Source organism: Sceloporus occidentalis, unplaced genomic scaffold (genome assembly GCF_023333645.1).
Source record: "Sceloporus occidentalis isolate IW3139 unplaced genomic scaffold, rSceOcc1.0.p SCAF_3, whole genome shotgun sequence".
In the NCBI taxonomy this organism is placed as follows: Eukaryota; Metazoa; Chordata; class Lepidosauria; order Squamata; family Phrynosomatidae; genus Sceloporus; species Sceloporus occidentalis.
In genome coordinates this window covers 225347461-225361717 of record NW_028316983.1, presented here as the reverse complement: position 1 = coordinate 225361717, position 14257 = coordinate 225347461, and the positions used below count along the sequence as shown (strand labels likewise).

Here is a 14257-nt window from a genome sequence, read left to right as displayed (position 1 = left end):
CAACTTTATTCTAAACACTGGCAATAGTGATAGATATGTATTCTACCCAGAATAATTCCCTCAAAGCCTTTGTAACTTTTACTGTTAAGGTTTTTTTTTTAACATTTTTATTTGTGAGCCACCTTTGGTCCCTTTCTGGAAGAAAGGTGGCATAAAAATGAAATAAAATAAAATAAAGGTGCAAATACCTCCAGAAAACTGCACTGCTTTTAAAAGTTTCTTTTGCCATGGGGAAAACAGTAAAGAAATATTTACCCCTACATGGAACATGAAGAGTAAAAAAAATTACATACCTAGTTTCAGGATTCATTTCCCTCCATCTGGGAAAGAAAAGAGAAATATACAAAAAGAAATAACCTGTCATTTTTGACCCATTATTCTCATTCAGGTTTGTAGGACAAGAATGCTTTTACTTGTCCTCATTCAAGGCTGTTGTGTGCCATTGTTTAACAATCTAGTGAGAATGAAAGGAGGAATTTTCTTGTAATATACACTCATTCTCTTGACACATACTAACACATATAAACAAAACCTGTGACATGACATTCTCCTGGAGAACTGAGGGCATGACATTTCTTTTTTCTCTATCAGGACAAGGGAAGCTTTCAGCAGAACACCACAAAAATACAACCTGAGCTGTAAAGAAACATGCCAGAGAGCGGAAACCAGCTCAGCTTTCACCGTGCCTGGAGTAAACAGGTCAGCTGCAGCTAAGGAAAAGAGCTGGATCCCTTTACACTAAAGGATTAATCTGATAGCCTTTCACCTATGACATTAAAACTAAACAGGAGGAGGAGGAGACTGCAAAGTATGCAGAAAACTGCAAATGCAATTTTCAATTAAAGTGTATTGGCTAATTCCCCACATGTTTGAATATAACCGTACTAGCTCCCCAATGAGCTCCGTACTAGCACCTCCCTTAATACTTTAAAGAAGGATCTGAAGACCTTCTTATTCCGCCAGGCTTTTCCCCCCGTGAGCCTTGTCTGTTATTCTTTTCCCCTTGGTGATGTTTACGATGTATTCCACTCTACACAGCCATTTGCTTGGGGTGCTGTTGGTTTTTTATTGTTGTTGACTGCTAATTGTTGTTAACTGTTGTAATTCTGTTGGAGGGGTTTGGGGCTCGTGTTGTTTTATCTGTTTTATCTTTTATTGTTCACTGCTGTGATCCTTGGAATAGCGGTATATAAATAAATTTTATTATTATTATTAATATATGATAATATGCTTATCATGGTCTAATGTTGTGCAAAAGCAACATAAGAACATTTTTTAGGTTTTAAAACAAATGATTACAGATGGTGTATGCTTGGTGATTCTGAGGTCTAATCTGCACTGCAGTAATAATGCAGTTTGACAGCACTTTAACTGCTATGGAATCCTGTGAGTTGTAATTTGTTGTGGCACCAGAGTTATCTGAAAAAGAAGGCTACATATCTCACAATAGCATTGAGCCATGGCAATTAAAGTACTAGGTTCTGAGACTTCATATTTTCTTTCTGCATTGACTCCACACAATATTTTTTATGCATTTCCCCTAATGTGCACATTTATTTGTGCAATACATCTGCTATATATATGTGTGTGTGTGTGTTCTTTACTAACTCATGTTTCTTTATATGTACTTCCCCCATCATATATGTATCTCAAAATATGACAGTTGTTTACTTCTGATATTCCTAAAGTCAAGCCTTCTCTTCTTCTGCCTCCACCTCACCTGCTCTTCCTCTTTATCCCCTTTTAAAAACAAATATTTGTTTCTTTTTGTTTATGAAAGAAAAATACAAAGTACAAAACAGAATTAACACTAAAAACTGTAACAGAAGGTGTCTCTCTGTGTGTCTGTGCCTTGAAATCATGAGTCAATGTATTTCAACCCCATGAATTTCAGAGTTTTCATAGGCATGGAACACTCAGGGGTGACTTTGCCAGTTTCTTCTCTGGCATTTGGTATTCATTCCCATCTAAGGGATTACCAGGGATGATCCTGTTTAGCTACCAAGACCAGATGGGATCTGATGCCTTTAGAGTTTTTAGGCCTGTAACAGAAAATGGCTTAGTTTTAAATACACAAGGCTAAAAAGCCACCCAAACATGGCACAATTTCTGAAACTGCTCTTCAATGCTACCCATTGGTGAAACTTGTAGATCTCCTCCCAAACTGGCACTACATAATGAAGAGCGACCAAATGCTTACTATAATGCAAGTGTCTTATTCTAATCAGAATCTGAGTTCAAAAGGAAAGCAGATGGCAACAATGGAGTTTACCAACAGAATAAACAGAAGTAAAGTGGAGTAGTATCTGCTAAAATCAAATTAAGATAAATAATGCAGCAGCTGCATCCACACTGCAGAAGTAATCCAGGCTGAAACCTCTTTAACTGCTATGGTTAAATGCTACAGAGTTCTGGGACTTGTAGATCTGTGAGATATTTAGCCTTCTCTGTCTGAGAGCTCAGGTGCCACAACAAACTACAAATCCCAGGATTCCATAGCACTGAGCCATGGCTCAGTGTATTATTTCTGCTGTGCAGGTGAGATCAAGGCAAGTAAGACAGACCAAGGGAAAGTCCAGTAAGATACAGTCCTTGGAGCTCTTCAGGAGGGGCTGAGATAAAACAGAATGAGCCAGGACCCTGGACAGAGCACTGTGAGAATGCTGTCTAGAGTCCTGTCTCCCATGGAAGTGGACTTGTGGCTTCTGCAGTATCCACAAGTCATGTCAGAACTTATGAAGTCTGGTCCAGCTAGACCTGGACTGCATGGCTCTCCCCAGATTTAAAGACCTTGTTCTGCCACTGTCATCTTCTTTGGATTGGAAGTGTCAGGGAGTTTGGTATTGTGGATGCAAAACCTTTTAAGCATACCTTTTTAAAAGCTCAAACATTTGCCTGTACCCAGAAAAGGTTGCTGTGTCTGGAAATTTCATCCATTATGCATTTTTCTGCATAATTTTCTTTATTGTGGACATTTTTGTGTGCACCTTTCTTCAGCAAAATGTCTGGGGTCAGATGTTCCTCCAATGTACACTGTTTGGGCATATTGTTATTCCCACCTGACCCCACCCCCCAGTAAAGAAATAGATCACAAAAAATAAAATAAAATAAAGTGTGTATTTTAGTTTTGTTCTTAGTTTAGGAAAAGGAATGTGACTTAAGTAAATGCACTTTTTAAAAAAATGGACCAAAAGCATTTCTCTGCCATATTTACATTTGATTTGAAGCAATAAATATGAAGCAGTTCTTTTGAGCTCATTTGAAATGCATGTGAGGGTACAAAATAAGTATCTTTCAAAAGAGCCACGCTTTATGTAAATCAGTATTTCTACATGACTTTTTCAAGACTCTGTGATCAAGTGCATTACAGGAAAAATGCCAGTTCATGCCAACTGTGCTTTCAATGTGTGGTATCCAGACATGAACTACTGAGTTGCCCCATATGATTTCATAGTACTGATATTGTGACTACCTCCAGGTGCCACAGCATTCAGCTTCACCATAGCCAATGACGACGGCCTCTGGGAGCTAAAGTCCAACAATATCTGGAATACATCCAGTAGGGAATGAACAATCTTGACTAGCTCTCAAACTCTGACTTTATCAAATCCAGTAGAATTTCAAAATCATGGCTATTTCTCATTCATTCTCAAGTAATAAACATTTTATTCCTTCATCCTACACTGCTCCTTAACGTTCTTGCTACTTATAGTAGAGTGACCTTGAACATTCCTGGCAGAAACTATTCTTCTTTATCTCACCACCTGCATCTGAGGTCACCATTGCACTATAATGCTAAACTACTATATGATCCATCATTCCAACTTCTAAACATATCATGGCAAGCAAAATGCCTAAGCAACTCCTGACAGTCCTTAAAAATGCTTTTCAATTTCAGCTCCCAGAAACCCTAATTGGCATGGTCAATAGTGAGGGATTCTTGGAAATGAAGTTCAAAACATCTGGAGGACCAAAGGCTGAGAACCACTCGTCTAGAAGATACTAATTCTGTAATGCCATGGTTCCAAATGAATATATTAACCTATATTAAACACTGGATTTGATTGGGAGAATCAAGCGGGAAACCTCTGTTTGTAACTCTTGTGAGAGTGAAAATGGTGGCATTGTTAGAGCCATGTGGACCAATTCAATTCAACATCCTTTTCCAGGACAGATGTTTCTGAGATGGCCACAAGCCAACTATAGTTCATTCCACCACTGTCTGTCCTACTAGCAATGAGTATACTGTTCACAGGATGCCTCTGCAGATGGATATACCATTTCAGCTAACAGCAATTGAAAAACCTATTCTCCATAAATTGATGTGTTCCCTTTTAAAAGCCATCATCAAGTATCAACTTGGATCCACTCCTATATTGCCCATTGACTTCTATTGAACTGGTGTAGCTATAAACCTCTTTTTCCATCTGGCCAACAGGCATACACTGATTTTTGTTCACATTTCAGATGTTTTGTGCCTGTTTCCATACTGGTTTACCAACTTCCCTATCATTGTCCATCTGTTGCTTGCATGCCCCACTTACCTCTCAGCCTTTGTCTTGCATTTGATTGTGGCACTATTCCTTTGGCTTCCCTTGATTTGTACTTGGATGAATCTTCCATGTATTTTACCCTGTGGCTCCAAGTGTAGACCTAATTCTGCCAAGACTCACATTACAGCTGTCTGTATGCTTGGCTGCCTATGACTCAGCACTGATGAGAAAAGTCCACCTAACCCAAGGAAACGAACAAATGTAGGATTAAATAGATGTATGAAAATAAAAAAAATACATTTAAGAAGTTGAATAAATATTCACTTCTGATTACAATATCTTCTGCCCTTCCTTTCTTCCCAGATACACACACACTTGCTTAATGTATTTGTTTGTATTTAACAATATTCATAAAAAACAGAAAAAGCCAAAAAAGAAACCACTCTTTGACCTTTATAACTAAAATCTGTGCCTCATGAGCCTCTAGTATTTCACAGAAGTGGCTAAAGCATAATTCTGCATAGTGGTGCAAATTCCCCATCTGTATGTTAGTTCATAACAGGAACAAATCTCTGTGTTCTTTCATAGAAAAAAGGGAGTCCATGCTTCTATGAAGGAAATTTAGTTCCCATGGACTTTCATGGAGGCTGTGGAGTTAATCTCCTCAAATCCCACTGAAAATGTTAGAGTTATAGAGTTCTGTCAAGTCCCATATAATGAGGGAAATTCATAGTGATTGATGACTCTCCAAAGGTTTGGAATTTGGGTGAGCTTTAGACAAGTATTGAGATGCTTATCTAAATATCTAGTATCTGCAAAGCTGTGCTAGAGAACGTGCAAGGCTAAGTTTCTTCTGGGAATAGTCACAATTCTCAAGTCATATCACAGAACCTCTTTGTTCCTGTGTATTGGTTTGCAGACCCATGTTTGCATCTGGAAAATAGAAAGGAATTGTTTGGAATTTATTAGATTGCTCACAAAATCTATATACAATCCATTTTTTACATTTTTTAAATAATAATAATAATATTGCTTTATCCACATAGCACAACCTCCTTCTGTTCCTCTAGTTTGGCTTCCAGTCTTTATTTCATCTGGAGAAATGGAAATAGAAGAGAATTATGTATAAATGATGTGATTTCTTCCAAAACCTATAAAGAAAGATCTTAAAGAATATTGTTTATCCACAAAAGTATTGAGCTAGCCAGCAAATCCGCTGTTTTGAACAAAAACCATAGAAATGAATATGAGCAGTTCATCTGTTTTGCCCCTTTTCTTTTCTCTATACAGCTTCCATTAGGCAGAGTAAAGCTGCCACCCCAGGCAAAAAATATGGGGTGTCAGGAAAGGAGAGCAAATAAAAAGCCCTTTTTGGAAAATCGCAAATGTCTACTTGGCTGAGATACGAAGATCTACTGGTTAAAAAGTCTGCAGGTAACTATACTTTAAAAGAGATTGGAGATATAACACCTATTGAGGCCCAGAAACATTGGTTTTTATACTCACAACTAACACAAAGATTTAAAGTGGATAAAGAGAAGGAAAACTTTGAAACAGATTATTCTGAACTAGATACCATATTACTGAAAGGCAAGAGCAAACTGACATCTAAACTTTATAAAATATTATTGCAAAGGAAACTAGAGCAAGAAGTGGTGAAGAATTCTATGATACAGTGGGCCAAAGATATAGGAAGAACAATCGATTTGGAAAGTTGGCAATATGGCAGGAAAATAACACTGAAATTCTCCGCTTGTCAAAATCTCCATGAAAATTTTAAGAAAATGGAATTTAGATGGCACTTAACGCCCGCAACAATTGCAAAAATTCATAAAGGTCAAAGCAACCAATGTTGGAAATGTGTAAAAGCCAAAGGAACTTGGTACCATGTATGGTGGGAATGCCCTAAAGTAAAGAAATATTGGCAGCAAATATACTCGGCGATAACTAAGATTCTAGGCATAAAGTTCGAACAAACTCCTGAAATATATCTCCTGAACATGATGAATAAGATCTCAAGAAAAATAGAAGCTATCCATTGGCGCAAAATTCTATATATGGTAACGGCGGCAAGACTACTCTTGGCACAACATTGGAAATCAAATGAGGTACCTTCAGTTGATGAATGGCTAGTGAAATTGTATGTTATGATGGAAATGGACCGACTGACAGGAATTATTCATGGTAAAGATGAGAGAAATATAGAGAAAGAATGGGAGGCTGTAAAGTTTTTTTTGTGGTAAACAATGGGAAGAGATTGGAAATAGTAGGAGTGTAGATTCGAAAGTATGAAATCTATCTAACAAGGATAAGAATAGGGAGATGTAAACTACCAATGAGTAATGGATACTGAAGTTACCGAAAAATAAAAATAGTGATAATATAAGGTGACAATTACAATGCAGTAACAAACAAGCAAAATGAGTGTTATACTAAAGAAGTAAGAATTCTATTTTATGATGTTAGTCTCTTTGTTCGGGTTGGTGTGGGTGTGTGGGTGTGTACATGTGTTTACAAAGATGCTGACAATAATGGAAAGACTGCTAGATGTTGTATGTATCTACATGTTAATACAATAAAGTTTATTTTAAAAAAATGTAGGGCATTCAAGAAAAATGTATGATATTACCAAAGAAAAGCTAAAAAACACTCACATATAAAAATAAATTCATTTTATATGGTTTAAAAAAAAAGAAAGAAAGAAAGGAGAGCAAATAAGTTATATACCAGTATAACTTGTTACTACTTTGCTTCAGATGGCAAAATATCTGGGGATGACCCTGACTAGGCAAGTAGTCAAAATGCATAATTTATTAATTTTTTTCCTGCAAGATAGCTACCAGTTTAGATGGTTTCAAGAGAAGGAAACCATGGAAGGTAGTTGCAAATGTGGTGCTGGAGGAGAATGGGTCCAAAAGTAAATCACACCTGAACTCTCACTAAAAGACAAAATAACTAAACTGAAGCAATCTTATTCTGGGTATCATGACATGATACAACTCATTTAAAAAGATGGTAATGCTTGGTGAACTGGAAGGTGATTGAAAACATTTAGTGGGATCCAGGTTGTGTGACAAGGTTATGTAAATTAATGTGAAGGATTCAAGTGAATCAACTAACAATAGCAAAACTGGCAGTTTCAAATTTAGACACATAAATGACAAAAAGGGAGTGAACCAACCTCTGATATAAACCAAATGCAGGATTTTTCCAGGAGCTGGAAAAGTTATAGCTTGATACATTGTTATAACTCACTGAAAATACCTATTTCTACAATTCCTAAGTAAGAACTATTATCACAGTGATGCCAAATAAGATGGATAAGTTAAAATACTCACTTTATAGTTCTAGGATAAGAACGAATAATGTTTTTGAATAAATGTGTGATTCTGTAAATCCAAATTCAGTACTGCTGAATAATAAACCGGTGGCCTTTCCAAATACTAACCAAATTTAGAAAATTAGGGTTTTGTTTTACTAATTTTGTAAACAAAACAAAATTGCAAAAAAGGGCAACAAAATCTACCGTTACAAAGGGAAATGGGAGCTGAGTGTAATTCACTGCTCATGTCCATCCTGCACATAACACATTATAGGAATATGTAATGTGAAAGTAATGAATTGGGGAAAGCTAGACATTGTGAAACAAGAAATTGAACATATAAGCATTGCAGTACTTGGGATGAGCAATCTACAATGAATCATATAATTACACAGTATTTTATTCAGGAAATGAAAATCTAAGAAGAAATGAGGTGGCATTAATACTGAGGAGAAATATAGCAAAAGCAGTCAAAGGATATAATGCAAAGTTTGACTGAATCATATTAGTAAGATTTCAGGGAAAGCCCATCATTATAACCATAATCCAAGTTTATATTTGGAGGCAAAAGAAGAAGAAATTGAAAGATTCTGCACTGGAATCTAGGAGGAAATAGATAACACACCAAAAAAGACATGTTGGTAATCATAGGTGACTGGAATGCAAAAATGGGAAGCAGAGCAGAATTAAAGATTGATTCGATTTACATAACTTTAAAGGAGAAAATGAAGACAGTGAGACAGTGAAAATTTTCTATACCTTGGTTCAGTCATTAATAAAAATGGGAACTGCAGTCAAGAAATCAGAAGAAGATAAGGACTTGGGAGGACAGCTGTGAAGGAACTAGACAAGATCCTCAAGTGAAAATATATATCATTGAATACCAAAATCAGGATCATCCATACCCTTGTATATCTAGTTTCTATGTACAGTATGGTTGTTTGTGAAAGCTGGACAGCAAAGGAAGTTCGTAGGAAGAAATTCAACTCATTTGAAATACGGTGCTGAAGGAGTGTTTGGTGGATACCTTAGACTGCCAAAAAGACAAATATCTGAGTCCTAGAGCAAATCAAGCCTAAAAGTCAAGATGACTAAACTGAGACTGTTGTATTTTGGACAACATGAGAAGACATGACTCATTAGAAAAGCTAGGCAGAAGGTAGAAAATGTTGGGGAAAGAGAAAGACCGCATTCCAAATGGATGGACTCAATCAAGGAAGCCACAGCTCTGTGTTTGCAACACCTGAGCAGGGCTGCTGATGACAGGGTGACTTGGCAGTTTCTCATTCATATGGTCTCCATAATTCAAAGTCAACTTGATGGTCATTACCAGCAACAAACGTAGGGGCTGAACAGACTGCCACGCTAGGTGTCCAGCTGCCCCTTTCAGAGCCAGATTAGGGCTGCAGCAACCACATGCTGCGGCCCCGATCTGGCAATTTGGCACTCTAAAAAGAAGCAGTAAAATGCTGCTCCTTTTTAGAACGGCAAAAAGCCACCCTTGTCACTGCCACGGTGGCTTTTTGGTGTTTCTTCAGTGCAGCGTGTATAAATGCTGCACCAAAGAAATGGTATGATGCTGCCTACTGTCTGGTCAGGCATGTGGCATGATGCCAGCATTGGGGTGGAGTCGGGGCATGTGGTGTACAGTTGCCATGCCCCCATTTCTGCCCAATGCCAGCATTTCTTGCCAGTCTGTTCAGACAGTTAGATGACTTAAATTATTGGATAAGTCATGCATGGGTGGTGGTGGTGGTGCATGAGTAGATAATAAAGAATACATGCCAGTGTTTTCAAGCTCTGGCTGTTCGCAGCTTGAACAAGATAATTCTTTCTCTCTTATTTCTTACACTGCTTCCTCCATTTCAACTTATACCCCAGTGTTTCCTATAATCTTGGAAACTCATTGTTTCTTACCAGAATATTTTGTAGGTTTTGCTTTTCATATCACTTTTCCATCAGTGTAGGAACTAATAATTTTGTAGCCCCAGAGAATTCCCTCCATAGAATGAGATCACTACCTTATTTTTGGGTGCTCTTGTTTTACTTTAAGACATAAAATTATTTCATTACCAACTTCACTATTAAAGAGAATAATTTTGGGATTTGAAGTGCCTAGGAATTGCTCTGAAAATAGTGAAAGTATCTGTTGGGGCTGTACAAGCAGCCCTGAAGGGATGGCATGCCTTCTTCAGCTGGATTGGGGCTGCAGCAACCTCATGCTATGGCCTCCCGATCCAGCCTCTCAAGGGTGCAAAAGCCATGGCAGCATGACTATATGGTGCCCCTTTGGCACTGCATCATCTAGATGCAGAACCGGAGGGGCGTCATGATGCCGCATGCCATCTGCAGTGGTGCACAGCATAATGGTGCCCTGGTGGCATCATCAAAGGTATGCGTCATCTGGATGTGGCACCCTGACTCTGCCCCCAGGCCAGCACAAAGTACCGGTCTGTACAGGGCCTGTTGACTGACACACACACACACACACACACACACACACACACACACACACACAGAGAGAGAGAGAGAGAGAGAGAGAATTCTTAAATCACCCAGTATTTACAAATCTGAAGGAATTATAATGTTTCTATGGTTTGTCTAACATGAGATACAAGTCACATAAGGAAAAAGCTTTCCATGAGTAGCTGTGCTTTACCAGTTGTGTATCCCATGAAAGATTCCTATCAAAATCCTCCAGAGTCAAGTTTTTAAAAGAAAACAAAAGTGACACCATGGAAGATTATTCTTCAAGAAGAACCACTTCCTGCTCTGTAGTTTAGTGTACCCAAACAAATTAGCAAGAGTCAGAGTTGTCAGGAAGAAAAGCACAAATTACATCAAACCAGGAGCTTAGTTTATTTGATATGTCAAATTCATAAAATAGAAAGTGTATGTCGTCTTCTTCTTCTTCTTCTTCTTCTTCTTCTTCTTCTTCTTCTTCTTCTTCTTCTTCTTCTTCTTTATAATATATAGGAGCAATTCTCTTTCTCTTCTACAGTTGAAGTACAACACAAATGACACATTCAGGCAAAAAGCAGACCTGAGAATCAAATGTGTTCCTTTTATCCTTTGAGCAGGGAGATTAACAAATATCTCTGGAAGGGTTTATATATTTGGAATCAGGTGGCTTTGCAGACACATTTGTCATTCCTCCCACAGAAATTACAGAAGGATTTACAGGTCTTACTGTACAGAAAGCGTCAAAGACAGCTGTAAGGCCTGACTCAAGACAGACATTCTTCAGAGCTCCTTTCCATCTGATGAAAGCTTTCTTGGCTGGGACCTCTCATCACCCGAAGGTGTTCTAAGAAAGGAACTTTCGCTAAGCTTGGCAAACTATGATGATGCTTTGCAGGCTCCGTATGCTTTTTATTAAACCACCTCAGTAGTTAAGTGATACTGTCTGTACTTTCCACCATAATCAGTAAAGCAATGGAGTAAATGAATGTCCAGAATGTTCTGCTCTTCCCAGTTGACTCTAAAGGAGCAAGCTGAATGATGCAGAATCACATACATTTGACAGATGTTAGCAAACAAACATGAAGATTTTTCAGAAAACCCAGAGGGATAGAAAAGAAATTTGGAGCTGAATTTGAAGAGGACACATTTCTGTGATGTAGGAGGAAAAAAAACCATTAAGATGTGAAGAATCCCACAGTAACTCATGTAGATTTGCACTTCTGCTGTATGGGTAAGAATGGATTGAACATAAATAAATAAATATTCAAAAACCATATAGCCTTAAACTACCTTTGTCAAGTCAAGTGTTTTTAGTGCTTAAATCTTTTTTGTTTGCTTGTTTGAAAGGGTTTGCCAGAGGCATCACTAGGATGGTGCAGACCACACTGTAACACCCATCTGAACCCTCCTTCTTCCACTCCTGGGAGTGGTGTGTGGAGCTGCTGCCAGTGGCCAGCCCTTCTTCTCCACTGCCATGATGCTCTCGGCCAAGGCAGCCAAGGCAGCAGAGGAGAAAGTGCACAGTCCTTCCAGCTTCTAGAGAGGGATGGGCAAGCATGCCTTTCCATCCCCTCCTGCTACCTCACTTGCCCAGATGGCCGGATGGCCACCTAATGGCAACCCTTTCCAGGTCTGGATGGGTGGTGGGCTGGTGGGCTCCACTTATAACTTATAACAATACACTTAGAATAATTTGGAAAGGCTAATTGTCTAAAATCTTAGTTTTTCATTTAACTGAAACATTTTTATCCAGCCTTTCCAACACATTCCCAGAGCACTTAAGATATGAGAATCTGACTCTGTATAAGGTGCATTTGTATGTTCTTTTCTCAGCACTTTTATGAGACATCTGCCATAACTGTTCATGTAGAAGATCAGAAGGGCAGCAGGATAACTTTTGATCCTTTCAGATGCTTCACTAAAAACAAGAAATTATATCCCTTGGATGGACCTTAGAAAATAAATGAATTATTGTCCACGTGATGGGCTTCCTTCCAACAATGTCTCTGTTGCTAAAACTTGCAGAGATAGATTATGTTTTCACAAATGGTTCTTCCTCCACCTCCTTCCTGTTTCTCCAAACTAGTAATCACCACATTAACCAGAAAGAAAATAATTAATCCTTGCTTCAACAAGGTGACGAAGTTTCCTCTTCAGAGTAGCAAGAGAGGACAGCTTAAAGTTGTACTTGGAATCTCACCAATGACTGCTTCCAATGTGGTTCTCATAGCTTTCAGGTACATGCTGCTGGATAACATAGCCAAATGTGGCAGATGTTATTACAAATTTCCTAATAGAGCAGGTGTTAAAACATATACTTTATCCCATTATGTCTTAGGCAAATTTCCACTTGTGATAATTCAGGGATGGCTTTACTTCATCTTCTAAAGCTTGTTTAGAATAATTCCTGGTGAGGGGTATTCTATTTTACCACAACTCTTTTCAGCACTGAATTTAAGTTGCACAATACAGACTGAAACAGACTCATCTGCTAAACTTTCCTTACATAAATAAGTCCAGTTACACCAGAAGGATCTTTCGTATAAGTCAATAGAAACTGTTTGCATAGATTTTGATGAAAACAAGAGGCTATTAAGGGTCCTGGTGGATTTCTAATTTATTCAGTTTCCTCCCCAAAGATTCCAGTAAAATTAAACACTACAAATATTGTCTTTTGAATCAATTTTTCATTTACATCTAATCCAGTGGCTCTTAATTTATGGTCCCCCAGACATTTTGGAATTGGTCTCCCAGAATCCGTGACCATTAGCTGTGTTGTCCAAGTCCAAAACATCTGGTGAAGCATAGGTTGAGAATCACTGCTCTAATAAATTCTAATCCTTTGCTCAATGCCAAACCTGACTTCCCACTTCATTTCCACACACAAAGGCTAGTTTCCAATGGCTTTTATCCCAATGACCATCGTTAAAATTGGACTTGCCCCTTCATTTCCATACACAAATGATTTTATTTACATTCTCACACACCAATGGCATATATGGGTCTGTCCCTGGTTTTCCACTCCAGCAAATACATCTGAGGAAATAGACTTAAGTTTACGAAAGCTCAGGCTGACAACTTATTTCTTTCAGTTAGTCTCAAAGTACCCCATAGTGGTACAGACAAACATGGCTATATCTTTGAATTCAAAGTAACATCTATTGGAGGTATTATCTCCTCGTTTGTGAATCTACCTACAATTTAAATACATTGATAAAATTCTATAGTATGATATATACTATGCCTTCAGAGGATGACTGGACCATATCAGCAGCAGTACTCCATAGTGGGAATTCCCAAGAACCTTATCATTGTTGTGTGCTTTCAAGATGTTTTGGACTAGGGTGACCTCAAGGCCCCATCACAGGGTTTTCTTGGTAAGATTTTGTAAGAGATGGGTTTGGCTTTGCCTTCCTCTGAGAAAGAGACAGTGTTACTTGCCCAAGTGGGTTTCCATGGCTGAGCAGGGACTGAAACCCTGGTCTCCAGAGTGATCAAACCACTACACCATGATGGCTTTCCTCAAGAATATAAAAGACTAAGAGTACACTTTTCTTTGTGGTGAAATCCTTGATCAATCACAGAAACCTCATGGGTAACTTTGGACAGGTCACACTCTCTTAATGGAAGGGAATGGTAAACTTCCTTTGAAAAAAACTTTGCCAAGAAAAGTTATAATGGGGTCACTATAGGTCAGGGTCAACTTGAAGGCACATAATGTTTTCATAGAAAATACTGCATACAGTACATTTTTATACAAAAAAAGACATCTTTCATTAGTCTAAATCCAAGTATTATTCCCTCAAGAATTTTTCTACTTGAGGAAGGGAACTGAACAAACCCATTATGATTTTTGTAGCTAGTTCATAGTGCATGAGCTAATTTCAGCCAGCATTGGTTCATGAGTTTTTTTATTTATTTTTATTTATTCAACAATAACATAAATAACATACAAACATACACCATACAACAGACATTA

At 38.1% G+C, this 14257-nt stretch overlaps 1 protein-coding gene across 1 annotated transcript in view; it reads left to right on the top strand.

Annotated features, from left to right (window-relative positions):
- Positions 1–10147: 10147 nt before the first annotated feature.
- Positions 10148–14257, top strand: part of LOC149317572 (uncharacterized) — a 72993-nt gene continuing 68883 nt past the window's right edge. Inside the window, exon 1 of the mRNA XM_089518387.1 lies at positions 10148–10207. Coding sequence (XP_089374513.1) covers positions 10148–10207 — 60 coding nt within the window. The remainder of the gene's footprint in view (positions 10208–14257) is intronic.